At 34.9% G+C, this 14,536-nt stretch overlaps 1 protein-coding gene across 1 annotated transcript; it reads left to right on the top strand.

The window, feature by feature from the left end:
• Positions 1–2,787: 2,787 nt before the first annotated feature.
• On the top strand, positions 2,788–8,964 carry LOC130729475 (protein SAWADEE HOMEODOMAIN HOMOLOG 1-like). The gene is made up of 6 exons (XM_057581251.1): positions 2,788–3,172; positions 6,771–6,840; positions 7,127–7,178; positions 8,206–8,349; positions 8,561–8,680; positions 8,785–8,964. Exons 1-6 carry the CDS (start codon positions 2,788–2,790, stop codon positions 8,962–8,964), a joined length of 951 nt encoding a protein of 316 aa, XP_057437234.1.
• The last annotated feature ends 5,572 nt before the right edge of the window (positions 8,965–14,536 follow it).

Below are 14,536 nucleotides of genomic sequence, written 5' to 3'. Positions count from 1 at the left end.
GAACAAGTCCTCTTCAAAGGCCTTCTTCCTCAGCTCTTCTAGTGCTACGTTGTATGATGCCATTTTCTTTTACTGAAAATTATTCGAGGTGTGATGCTTACCTTTCTCTCCAACGCTTTTTATAGGCTTCACTTTCTCTCTTAAAGTTAATGCTATTACAGTTTCTCGAGGTTAAGTTCTTGGTAACTGACCCTTCTATTTACTCACTTGACCGGTGGTAAACGTTCATCCCTTGCATTAACTCTTCTATTTATTTTCGCCTAACTCTGATTCTTACATCGTTTTCATTTTCTTTTAAACTTAGACCTTCTCTAAGGGGGAGTACCTTGTACTTCAAGCTAAGTTTTTCACACCCCAAGCTTTTTGCTTATGACAAAAAGGGGGAGTAAACCCAGTTTTTGATGTGTAAGATGTGTTAGTGTGATTTATTTTTCTTTTGGAGATTTTAAGAGTTCCACCTTCATGACCATAGATGTGTCACTGGGCAAATACAAGGAATACATTTCACTTCTTCTGAAGTGACTCTAAGTTGACTCTGATACCCAAGACTCTGATACCTTGTCCATGACTCTGATCACTTATGCGCTCTGATTATTCGTTTTTCATCTATGTCATAAGTTTTTCACTCTGAACTCTTACATCATTTAGCTCAGAATCTAGACTTTACTAACGTTTTCATCAAGTATTAGATTCAGGGGGAGCTAAGCTCAAAATCAAGCAGTGACTTGAATTCAGAATGAGCAAGATAAACTATTCACATCAGGATAAGTCTTATTCTATATCTCTAAACTCTGAGTGAATTCAGTTTAATGTTTAAGAATTGTTCATCAAAAATCTTAGTTTTGTCATCATCAAAAAGGGGGAGATTGTAAGATCAAGTTTTGATCTAGTAGTACAACTCTATGTTTTGATGATTACAAGTTAACCTTTTGATATGAACAATTGTGGTACTCTAACGTGTTTTTCTGAGTGTGCTATTTACAGGCTCTGACCTCAACTCAATCTCACACAAATCAGAAACACTGTGTATAAAGGGTAACCCAAGCAACGCTTTCGCATTCACCATGTTCAGTATGAACAGTGGAAAAGCTTCAGAAGTTCTGAAGCTATACAAACTCTGATGTGGACTCAGTCGCTAGAAGCTCTGAAGATCCAGAAGTTCTGATAACCAAGAAACACTGAAGGTTCAGATGTTCTGATGGTGTAGAAGACTCTGAAGATCCAGAAGCTGAATAGTGGAAACTCTGAAGTCCAGAAGCAAGAAACTCTGAAGGCCATGTTCTTCCCTCTGAGTTCAGAATCAGAAGATACAATGGTCAGAGGATCTGTGCTTTCCCTCTGACTCTGATCAACCGGCTTCACAAGTTCCAATATGAAGTATTCCCCTGATCAGAAGTCTCCTAGGTTAAAAGGTCAAGTCGCTATCCAAGTACAAAAGCAAGTGTACCTTCCTGACGACCTACCTAACGTTCTCAGCCACAGCAGAAGCTGGATTTTCCAGAACTGCCCTCCAACGGTAGCATTTCACATGCAACGCTCAACCCTAATCCTTGGAGTATATATAGAGGCTGAAGATTGAAAGAAGCGGCTAAGAAACTAAGAAGAAGCAATACACACGCGCAAGACATATTCAAAATATTCTAAGCCTTCTTTCATCTGAAATTCATTGAGTTTACAATTAGCTTTTTAAGAAGCAAATCTCTTGTAAACAATTCTTTGATAAACAGTTTGTTTAGTTCCTTTAGGAGATCAAGGTTGATCGGATCCTAGAGAAGACTAAGAGAGTGAATCTTAGTGGTGATTCCTTTAGGAGATCAAGGTTGATCGGATCCTAGAGAAGACTAAGAGAGTGAATCTTAGTGTGAGCTAAGTCAGTGTAATTGTTAGTCACTTGTAGGTTTCAAGTGCAGTTGTAACTCTTACCTGATTAGTGGATTGCCTTCATTCTAAGAAGGAAGAAATCACCTTAACGGGTGGACTGGAGTAGCTTGAGTGATTTATCAAGTGAACCAGGATAAAATCCTTGTGTGCTTTTCTATCTCTTATCTTTAGCACTTAAGTTCTCGAAAGATTTGCCAAAATCTTTAAGGTGGAAGTTTTGTACTGAAAACGTTATTCAAACCCCCCCTTTCTACCGTTTTTCATACCTTCACACTTGATGATCTTTCTACGATTCAAGGTGCATGAGTTGTGATTATTGGTAACAAGGGTCGCTCACCTAGCTGTAATTCCCTTGTTATCGTGAATGGTGCTATTTAATGTGTGCGGTTAAGCTAAAGACTTAGGGTGACTGACTTAGAGCCTTAAGAACAAAGAGGAAAAGAACTAATATTGTTGTGACTCGCTTGCAAGTGAAATTAATTAATTTACGGACATAGGTCGGGTAGACTATGGTCCATGAGAACGATGGGCTTGCACGCGAGGGAGATTTTGGGTCGACTGCGGTCACCCGTGATTTTTGTGGATCATTGCGGCTCCACGTGTTTGGTTGACTGCGGTCACCGTGATTTTTGTGGATCATTGCGGCTCCACGTGTTTGGTTGACTGCGGTCACCGTGATTACCGTGCCTCTGCGGAAGCACGAAGATGGCCATGGAAGTGTTTGGCGGGTTGTGAGAAGTGAGGAATCGTTAGGTGACTAACTAACATCTAAAACTTTAAAGAGAAAGAGAATTATTTCGATAGCGGATGATGTTCATTTATATCCACTGTACTGTATGTTCTTGTTGTTTTCCTTTTAGACCTGACCCTTGCTTGTTTGCTATGTGTTTACTTGGGGGCGGGTAGATGGTGCTGACTTCACAGTCGTCAGTCCACATTCTGGAGCTGAAACTCCTCAATGAGGAGGAAGACCGAGCCTGGATGGCCGACACGTTCGGGATTCGGAGGATTTATGTCGGCGGCGCGGAGTTGACGAGTTATGACGTGTATGGAGGGGTGATGGAGGTCCAGCGCGTACATGGAGGAACCATTCGTATGCCCTACGCACCTCCACGATTTCAGATTCCCCAGGATGATGGTTCGAGGGTCTCTTCTATGGAGCTCGACCCATCTGAAGAAGTAGTGTCCAAGCCTCAAGCGCCGGCCAAGGAGCAGCGGAATGGGTGGCTTGAGGGTTCTGATGGAGACCCTGCCAATCCAGAAGGGAGGGACGCCAAGAAGAGAGTTGAGGGTATCCTTGGGGCGGAGTGAGCTTCGTGCCGAGATATTTTATTTACTTTTTATCAACTCAGTTTTGTAACGGTTGGGGATATTTGAGTACCCTTAATTTTGAATAATTGGCCTCGCATGGGCGAGTGTCTCATTTTGCTATTTTATTTCATTTCCGGTTCAAACAGTTTATCTTCTGCTAATAGAACCTACGTTTCATTTCATTCTTCGCCCATGATTTATTTATTACGATCAATTGGAGTACAAAGGAGGTTTAACATTCGAGGTTTTCGTAATAATGAATGGTTTGTCATTAATTAAGAATAATTAATTGAACGACGAAAATTCTTTGTGAAAATGGATATCCGGTTTTCCGTGACGCACGAGAAATCGGGGCGTTACAATTCCCACGTCCTCTGTCTTTGTGAAAGAATGGATATTTAGCAACAGATACTTGGATACTTTTGCTCCCAATCTTTGCTCCATTTAGGGACTGAATAGCCTTTTGTGCATCCCTCGTTTGCAGGAACCTCACAAAACCAAACTTGCTTCTTCTATGGCTCTTCCTCCATTTCTGCACAAAAACCCCTGTTATCCTCCCAATCTTGGAAAAAGTTTCCTTGATTCTATTATAGGATACATGATCATCAAGACCATCAATAAACAAGGTACGTTGTGATTCTCCTTCAGATGTCAATTCCTTATTCAGATTCTGTCTCTTGGTGAAGGTCCCATCTTCTCGCCAGTTTTCTCTTTTGGAGCTCCTCTCTCCTAGCCTTTGCCACACCGAAGCCCTCTGCTGACCATCCTTGTGACTCGTCTGAACCGCCTTTGACGACTCCGCCCTTAGATCATATCTCCATGGTTCCTTGCCTCTATCTTCCTGTCGGTTCCTTGCTCCCAACGAGACATCCCTTGAGTCTAGAGAGAGGGAGGAGCACATCTCTCTAGGTTTTTTTTCTCTTTGGAAAAATAATATTTTCTAATTTTAATTATTAAACATCATTTGATATATCATTTGATATATTTAATAAAAACAACAAATAAAACTTATTGCTATTTTCACGTATAAAAAATATATATTAACTAGAAAGTTAAATATATCATTTTAAAATTCAGTTGAACTTTTTTTTAATAAAAATAATAATAAATTCAATTATTGATGACTATTATATGTTATTAATTCGTAAGTATTAATGCCAATTTTAGATTCTTCTAAAAAATAATTTACTGAGTCTTAATTAAAAATAATTATAATATTAATTATCAATAATAAATTGAGAAAAAATGGTGAAATGTTTAAAAAGTAAGAAATATATTTATTTGTAAAAAAATAAATAAATTTACAGAAAGACAACTCTAATATGAACAATTTAATACACAAAAACTCTAATGTTATTTATTCACATGTCTCAACACAATTATTTTCTGCTTCAAGAGAAGGTGTGCCGCGACATGTTTGGAGGCAGTCGTTTTCAAGTTTGATTGCTTCTCTAATGTAGGATGCAGTAGCTTAGTTTGTTTTGTTGTTTTTTTCTTCCGTTTAGTAACAAAAAAATTACACTATATTAATTTTTATACAATATTATGAAATAATATAAATAAACTCGTGCGTTATATCTAGTTATTTGTATTTTCAATCCCGTTCCTCCTCTACAACTTTTTGGTGACACTGACAAGTCTTTGCGTAGTCATCTCTCCTTGATTTTTATGGAGCCTTTGAATGAAATGATGGTTGAATTAAGCTTATGTGATCCTCCATTTCCGAAGCTCTTTACTGATCAGGTGATTTTTGTTCACTAGGGATGAGAATATGTTTTCTTGAATCATTTCGTTTCACATTCGTTATACATACATATATGTAATTGAATGTCCTTGTGTGCTCTACATTGCATCGCATTCCACATGCAATGGAAAAGTCTTTCTTTGCCCACTTCATCTATTTCATATGCTCCATCACCATTCACAGATACGGGAATTTGAGGAAATTTACAATGAAATGGGAGGAAATGCGCTTTATGAGAATCTCTGCCAGGATATTGCTTCAAATTTTAGGTGAATTTAATCTTCCCGTGATCATATCTTTAAACATAACTTTGTGTATTCTTTCCTGATACTCCAGAATTTTTAAAAACACTTTATGAAGAATAAGGGCCAAAAGCCCAAAACGAGAAACGAAAACTGCTTCAACAAAAATAAGGAAAATAAAAAAAAGTGGTTGCAGGGGCATAAAAGTAATTTTAGGTAAAACCCTAGTTCTATTTAAGCCTCCTCAAGCCTCAAATATAACACCAAGCAATGGAGAGCCGACCCTAACCCTAGCAGAGACCTCAACTCTCTCTTCTACTCCAAACCCTTTTTCTCTTAAAACCCTCACCAGCCGCCACTTCTACCAGAGCCGCTAGCCACCATCTCATATTCCATCACCACCATATCTTCCTCCTACGAGACCCAGTCCTGCACCATTTCCCCTTTTCCGATCTTGAAACACCACCACATCAACCCTCTTCAACACCGATCTGACTCAAGCGCCACTATTGTTCCTTTTCTCTACCCAAACGCACCACCATTGTTCCCTCCTTGTACGAATCAGACTACATCTGCTCCATATTCCCTTTTCCAATCTTCCCATCACCGCCACATCCTCTATACAGATCCAGATCGTGTCGTCATCACCATTCACCCACCTTCCCCTGAAACCCGTAGTTGAATAATTAACTTGCTTTGATTTTGATTTTTCCTCGTTGAACAGTGCTCTGAATAAAACTTTCATATCGAAGGAACAGGTTATTACACTTCCATTATTATCATTTATACACCTTTTAGAATTTATGGAGAAACTATGATAATGGTGCATTGGTTTTACTGGGTTTCAGGTGCAGCAGTGGTTCCAAAATCAGCTTAACGAGCCACAGGATTAAGTTGCTTCTGCATACACTATGAATCAAGTTGTTGATCTTTCAAATAAATCCGTTTTAAGAAATGAAAGCTCTACAATTCTAGAAGGTTGTCCTTTTCCCTTGTTTGGGTAACGCATTGGAAAATTCTGTTACATCGATTAAATTCTTTGATTTATAAAATCTCTTGTTTCCTTAAATTGCAAAATCCCCTGTTTAGATAGAGCAATTCAATTTCCTTCATTTTATAACATTTCTTGTTTAAAGTAATTTCTATTTTTCATTTAGAAAATCTTACATGCTCAAGTAGTATCATTCATGTAGTATGCATGTGCTTTTTTTGAATAATTACTTTCACCATTTTTCTTCCAGCCAAATTACGTTTCTTGATTCCTTTTAGTGGAAACTCAATGAGTGCTTGATGCAGTAGTTTGTACTTAATAGTGTTATGCTTTATAAGTTGTGCAATTGTAAGTTCATAAGCTCATAGCATTCATATTCCATGTCATGGTTGTTGGGACATGATGAAAGAGACATCTTAAGAAAATAATGATGATATACCGTAAATAATGATGATTATAACAGTTATATAAAGTTTAAACTAATTTCAATAGGTTTTAAGATGTAATGATAAGCAATACAGAACTAATAACAATCATGTTCTGATATTAACCTGTCTTTAAAATTTCCACATTATCATTAACATTTTCATCATAATGCCAGGTAAACGAAGTGCAGATGTTTCAGAGTGCGTGTTCGCGTCTGAAGCAAGATCTAAGAAAGACTTAGCATGGTGCGAAATAGGCTTCTTATTAAGCATTATGACTATTTTTACTTTTGAGTTTAGCAATGATATGCAATGTGGCTTTTTGTTAACTCTTGGGTTATATTATATTAAAGGTGTGGCCTAATTTATGTTTGTGAATTCTAATATGAACAACATTGAAGGTGATATCTTCCCCCTCCCCCTTTAAGGGAAAAAACCCAAGCAACATCTCCCCTTCATTACAAAGAAAACTTTCATTGTTACTTTTCTTTAGGCTGTGCACCCAACCTCTCATATTTATTTCCATGTACAGGCATGATGTTGCAATGTGTCGCAACTTCAGATATTCGAGGGCTGGCAAACTTGTAAGATTCTATCGTATCATTATTATTTTTATTTTCGGTCTGTAAGAAATTGAGACATTTTCTTTATAATATATAATCATCAATCAACAAAAGATTGGTTGTTCACGTCGCACTTGCTATGCTTGCATGATTTTAAGTATTTATCTTCAAGAGCTGCTCACTTATTAACTGTGTGAATGATATTGAAATTGACACACACTTAGTAGACAAGATGTTATAATTTCTTCTCTTGGTTTGTGCTTAAAACACTGTGAAAACTGTATGAAACTTTTTTTTTCTTCATTTAAACTTGCATGTTTTATGTGCCGTAGTATATATAACCTATTAGGTCTGCTTAAGGTGGTCAAGAATAGAAAAACCTCTGATGGTTTTTATGCAATGGAAAACTAAGCAGTAAAAGGTGAAAGATAGTGGAATCCAGCAAGTTAAGGAAAGAACCACAAAAAATAATTTTCCTGAGCAAAGTACAATCTAATGTTGTGGAAACGAAAAATAAATATTGATAACAATGTAATTTTAATCAATGTAACATGTTTTAGCATAAATTTATTTACCCAAACTTACTTATCTTTTATACATTATTGACCACTTTACAACGAGTTATTATCTGAGCCAAACACTTAAACAAGTTCTATTTTTAAGTTAAAGAAAAAAATGATAAAACACTTTGCTAATGTGTGAAAGTATGCTCAGAAGAAAATTAAAAACGTTTAAAGGTGATGGTCTTTCTGGCACCTTGGCTTAATGCCTTAGGTGGAACTACCTTGGCATCACTGAAGAAATGTAAACAATACATCTGTGAATGGTCTCTAGATGTAATTTCATGGTATTGATCAGGATATGTTTATTCATTGAAAAAAGAATAGAAAAGTAAAATATGCATTATGCAACATATATTGCCATACCTTTGAATATTGTAAGTTATCTTACCGTCTTATGATAGATGTACTGGTTCAGTGGATTCATTTTTTGTATATTGTGGACAACCGATTAAAATTTAACTGATCTTGTCACATACAAATTATAGGAAGTTCTTGTACGATATGTTGGTTTTGGCAAGGTGGAGGATGAGTGGGTGAATGTGAAAAACGAGATGCGAGAGAGATCTATCCCATTGGAACCTTCAGATTGTCCCAAGGTGAAGGATGGAGATCTTGTACTATGTTTCCTGGTAAGGGACCCTCTCCCCTTTTATTCCACTACAATTTATTTACCTAATTTGTGTCTCCAGTGGCCACATGATAGATATGTTTGCAAAGTCACATGAATTGTTTCTAACATATAAACCATAATGGCTTTTGATTTTCTTTTGTGGCCTTTAAGCTCCTCTGGAATTTCCCTAACTATTAGTACTCTTTTGGGCCTTTATTGGTGTTTCTCAGGAAAGGGGTGATTATGGCCTCTACTTTGATGCTCGTGTAGTAAGAATCCAGAGGAGGCTACACGATGCGACAGATTGCACATGCATCTTCACTGTTCGGTTTCTCCATCACAACTCTGAGGTGAACTTTGATATATATTTTCGCTGTCACAAAAATCATGTCATGTTATCATCTTTTGTACTTTGTTAGGAAAATCCTTAGATATTGTCTCTACCTAATTTCAGGAAGAAATTCATTGGAAAGGGTTATGCTATAGGCCTACACAAGGCAATTCTACACAAGAGATGTTTGTTGTCTTTCATAACTCCCCAAAACCTACAAAAGAGAAATCTAATGTCGCCCATAACTCCCCAAGACCAACCATAGAACCGAGCCTAAGTGACATCGAGAACTTGTGGCCATGAAAAGATCTCATTCTTCTTTCGTGTTTCATTTTCATCTTTATGGATTTGTGGTATTTCTTGTTTGTGGACCGTGTAAGATAGTAAGGTAGCATTTGTCGCATACAATAGAATGAGTTTTTTTTTATGTATTTGGTACTTATATAGAAGTGAAACATAACGGACCAAAGATTAAAATCTGGTATATTTTTATGACTGACATGAATTTCACCCAGTATTGTTAATTGTGAATGGTGGGTCATGGTGGAAAGCCAAAGTTCCTCCATACATGAGACAAATAATGGTGGAACATGGTGGGATATTAGCTATGGTGGAAGGCTAAAATACCGCCATGGCGGATATTAGATAAAACTGATTTCACCCAACCAAAGTTTAACGTGAACAATACGACTCACCTCATCTACCTTTCATTCAACCTACTTATTATGAACTAAAAATGAAAAATGATGTAAAGACACATTTTTCTAATAGGATTTCAGTTACAAATTTACCACTGTGTTTTATCTGTATTTGTTACCAAAAATTCTCGAGGAATCTGATTTTCAATATAAATCTTACTTTTAAAAGTATTTTCAACAACATGTTTATGCCTAACTTCCCATCATGTCACCCCACCTCTCATCTTGTGCCCCTTCTCCTCCCTCTCGTTACACTCATAAACAATCACCTCCATCTTACCTTCATCGCCCCCTTTCCTCTTATCACTTATTCTCCCCTCCGTTACTGCCTCACACTCCCTAACTATCACCCTCTCCTACAACCACCCGTACCCTCAACCACAAGATCTTTCTCCTCCACTACAAGTTCACTCACTCTCTCTCACCCTCTAAATATGAGTTTTAACATCAATTTGGTTTCTCTAATCTATTATATTTTGATAGTTTGTTGCTCTTAACAATAAGCTTGCAATTCTACGGTTTGATCAATCTGTATTCATGATTCAACTATTATATGAGATAGACATGCATTTGTGAAATATAAATTCATCAATATTCGCTTGATGGCTGAGTATCTTATTTTAATTTTGTTACTAGACAAATTGCATAATCATGAAATATTATCTTAGATTAATTGCATAACTTAGATTAATTATATTACAAAATCATGGAAGATGTTAAAAAAGAAACTACAACTTGGGGAATAACAAGAAACAACAAGAATCAAATTAGTCAAGCAGAAGGCATCGTATCTTCTTTTTAAAAATGAATTGGGAAGACTGAAAAACTGATTCTTATGCTTAAAGTTAAAGATGTAAAAAAAAAGTTATGGATCGTGTGATGGAATATTATATCATGATATACATACATATATATATACATATATATATATATAAATATAACCACGTAAGTCATAATTCTAAATTCACATAGTCCAAATCTAAATGTGATGGTATTTTTGTCGTTTCCTTCTTCATCAATCTCATAAATTGACACATTACTATTCAAATTCAAATACATGTCCAACACCTCTCTCATCAAAATATGTTGATAAGATTTATTTTTATAATAGATTGATTTAAGTTCATTAATTATAACAGTAGGCACTAAATTGAATACTTCATTAATTATAAAGTGTTGCAATGTCAATTTGTATTAAGGTATATATTCTCTAATTCAAATTACTTTTGTGTTTGCTAGTTTGTGCTTCGTATTTTAAATTCGCTTGTGTTTTCAATTTCACTTCTTGGGTTCAAATACAATGGAAATCACTTGTTGTCGAAGTAAGTGGATGTGGACGACGATGTGATGCGTCTTCTTTCTCTCTGTCTTCTCCACCATGGGATCATCTCACCAGCGGGATGACCAGGCATCAACCGCAGATCCAGACTACAATTTTCTTTTCCCGTGTTATGGCAGATTTAGATGCGGGCAAGTGCACCCTTCAAGATGACTTTGTTTGCGGATCTACATTTTGAAGAGGTCACGTCCACGGATTGGAGCCCGCTCCAAGACATTAACTCCACTAAGGTTATGGACACAATGCTCAACGATGAAACTCTAGGTATGAGCATTATCGTTGAACTTATGAATGAATTACTAACAAGGATGATAGTTGACAATTGTAGTTAATGGGTGATGGTCACAGTGTTAAAGCGGGTTTTTAAAACTTTCTAATTTGAAGTTCTCTCACGAGATGCAATTTTTTTGAAATTTTTAATCTTCATCACCCTTGGGTCGAACACGATTGTCAATACTTACAAAAATGGCAATTGAAGGTTGGGGATAATAATTTGCAAGGGTATTTATTTCACTTTAATCTTCTCCAAAACTCTTATTATGTTGTCATCAAGTCATCGACCTGTGACCTGTCCTCACCTGCAAATTCAAAAATAAAATAAAAATAAAAAATTCAGTGATAACTTAACAGTGAGGTTCTTCTATTGAGCCTGTTCCGTTACTTATTCTTCTTCCCCAAATGGCAACTCATCATGGAAACTAGTGGAAGACAACGATGCTACCTCTGCTTTTTCTAACACTATTCTCCACTAGCGTATCATCGTCCCATAACAACCGACCGTCATCAGCCATACGATTCAGATTGTCACGAGGTGTCGCGGCGGAGAGGCTGGTTCTGAAGCGGGCAGACGCACCGTTTAAACTCGCATTGTTTGCGGACTTGCATTTTGGGGAGAACGCGTGGATGAGTTGGGGCCCACTTCAAGATGTCAAGTTCATCCAGGTCATGAACTCGGTGCTCGACAGTGAAACTCCTTGTGAGAATGGTTTCCGTAAACTCAACTAGGATCGATTAGAGCATGCTTGGATTGGTGCTCGTACTGATAGAGGTAGTACTAGTGCATATGCTCAGAGATTATTTTTATATTATAGTTGTCGTTATGTCATAGAATTGCAGAAAAATGCAGGTTGATGAGGCGGTCAAGATACAATTGCAACGACTAAAAACCCCTTTAAGTTGCGGTTGCAGACCGAAATTTAAAATCTGCATAAATAGCAAAGAAATCAGGACTTATAAAGAATCTTCTTAACAAGGTAAAAGAAACTTCATCATAATCCATAACTTCACCAACAAGGTGTAACATAAATGATACGTAGTTAAACTTTTTAAATATCTAGTTCAGTGTTCGAACCTGTGCAACGCACGAGTATTATATCTAGTATATATTTAAAGAAAACTTGACCTTTTGCATTAAATACATTGAGCAAAGAAAATTTTCTTTTGTATTAAGTACTAGTATTTTTTACCCGTGCGATGCACGGGGGATATCCATTTTTGTATCTTTATGATTTTTTTTTAAAGATATTTTACGGATTATTAGAACAATTTTTTTTTAGATATAAGGAACCAAAATTTGTATGTTTTATTTATTTATTTTGTACATCGGAAAGAAGTTTTTTTATTGAATGTTTGTTTTGGTTTTTTGAGTTACTATTCTTTTATCTTATTTATCCTCGTCTTGTGACCCGTGCGTTGCACAGGGTAATTTTTTTTTATTGGAAAATCTTTACTGTTAGTATTGTAAGTAATTAATTCTTTCACCAGGGTTTGAATTTGATCCCTCACCCTTTATTCTCCACAACTCTTATATCTTCTAACTCGTTACTTGATCTAACCCTCGAGAACATTCTTTTTTCTTTTAAGCGTTAAATTTTTCAAAGTCAATGTTTTTTTTTACGTTTAGTAAAAGAAAGTTTTTGAACCAAACCCGGGTCGAGTGCTCGATCCTTAGGAGCCGCACTCATGGAGAGGCCTTTAACTTTCACCACATCCAAGTTGAAATTGCGAGCGCAATTTAATACACCAAAAATAAAATTTTATAAATTTAATGAAAGAAATTAATTTTAGATATAACAAAATATAAATTTAGAAGTTTTATTTTGGGATTAATTTATCATGTCTCGCTGCCATCACGAACACAGTTGCCTTTAATTTGTCGCCGCCATCCGTGAAGGACGCGCCAGTGATTGTGGCACTTGTGGTGGCGGCAGTGAGGCTTGAGTGTTAGCAGTGATTGTGGCAACGACAAACACGACGACGGTGAAAATGAAAACAAAAAGTCAAAAATACATGTTTGCTAAATTTTGAAAATGAAATCAGAAAATGTTTTCACAAACCATGGTTTCATTAAAATGTTTTCCAATGTTTTTCCTCAAATTTAATTGGGATTATATAATAGAAAGCAATATGAAATATATTAATTCGAATACAATTAAAATTACCAATTTCTATTAATTTTATCCCTTAATTGATATTTTTATTACTAAACAGTAAAAAAAACTAAGCGTAGGTGAAAATGTTTTTTTGAAATAAATAGGTTTTGTCCAAAAATAAATAAATAGGTGAAAAGGTTAGTAGAAAGTTTATTGTTACATTCATATCAAATTTAATGTAATCTTTCAAATATATCAATGTAAGAATCCTAAACTTTAATTGCTTAAGATTAATATTAATATTAATTTACATATTTTGTTAATCCAAAATAATTTAGCATGTCCTATAGAATTCCATAACTGATACCAAGTTTTTTAAGATTCATATTAATTACTACACTATATAAATCAAAAATAAATTGCCATGTCCTATGGAATTCCTTAAATAATTTTTTTATTTGGTTTCTTACTAATATTAAATAAAAAATAATAATAAATTTAGTTGTAGGTCAAAGGATTAGCATAAAGTTTATTTTTGCATTATATCCAATGTAATTCACTAACTAATATTAACCTCATTATTTGGTGAAGGTGTAAGGGTTAGTCCTCACTAACAAAATTTGGTGAAGGTGAAAGGGTTAGTCAAATATTTATTTCGGCATTCATATCAAATTAACGTTAAACATCTACCTTTAGTTTTTAACTATTATTATTAATATTAATTAAAATATTATATAAATAAAAAATAATTTACCATGTTCTATGGAGTTCTTTATTTTTTTGAAAAATCAAGAGAAATATTATAAATATAGAAAATGCGTTGGGAACAAACCTCCCAAGTAGTTGAACCATGTTCTTGGAGTTCTATCAGTAATATTAACTTTTTTATTTAGTGCGTAATTAATATTAACTAAACAATAAATAAAAAATTGCAAGCGAAAGGGTTGTGAATTGATGACGATTAATATCAATATAAATATTAATTAATATATTATGTAATAGAAATTATTTTATCACGTTCAATGAATTTATTTCTTGGAAATTCACTTTTTAAGATTATTAATTAATATAACTGTAAAAGATTATAATACCTTTTGGAATACCATAACTGACATTAACCTTTTATTTTGGCGATTAATTTTTATATTCTTTAATAATATACTAATCAATATATTATAGTAATATAAACTAATTGATCATGTCTTATGGAATTTCATAACTGATATTTCAAAAATGAAAGACTAATAGTTGTAAGGGGAAGGTTTAGTGAAATTTTTTGTTAGCATTGATATGACATCTAATGTTAAAACCCTTTAGTTTCTAATTTTAATATTAATTTTAACTAATATATTGAATAAATATTAAATGATTAATCATGTCAACCCAAATTTAATGTTAATTACCTTAACCTTCGATGGTTAAATATTATTAATAAATTTAATAATATAGTATGTATAAAAAATTAT

This window comes from Lotus japonicus, chromosome 1 (genome assembly GCF_012489685.1).
Source record: "Lotus japonicus ecotype B-129 chromosome 1, LjGifu_v1.2".
Classification (NCBI taxonomy): domain Eukaryota; kingdom Viridiplantae; phylum Streptophyta; class Magnoliopsida; order Fabales; family Fabaceae; genus Lotus; species Lotus japonicus.
This window is presented reverse-complemented; position numbering and strand designations above follow the sequence as displayed.

Bases quoted from the DNA above. Each gene is read 5' to 3' on its own strand.
- LOC130729475 (XM_057581251.1), top strand. From the start codon at position 2,788: ATGGTGCTGACTTCACAGTCGTCAGTCCACATTCTGGAGCTGAAACTC. The intron at 7,179-8,205 runs GTAAGATTCTAT...TACAAATTATAG, and splicing joins ATTCGAGGGCTGGCAAACTT to GAAGTTCTTGTACGATATGT. The intron at 8,350-8,560 runs GTAAGGGACCCT...GGTGTTTCTCAG, and splicing joins ATCTTGTACTATGTTTCCTG to GAAAGGGGTGATTATGGCCT.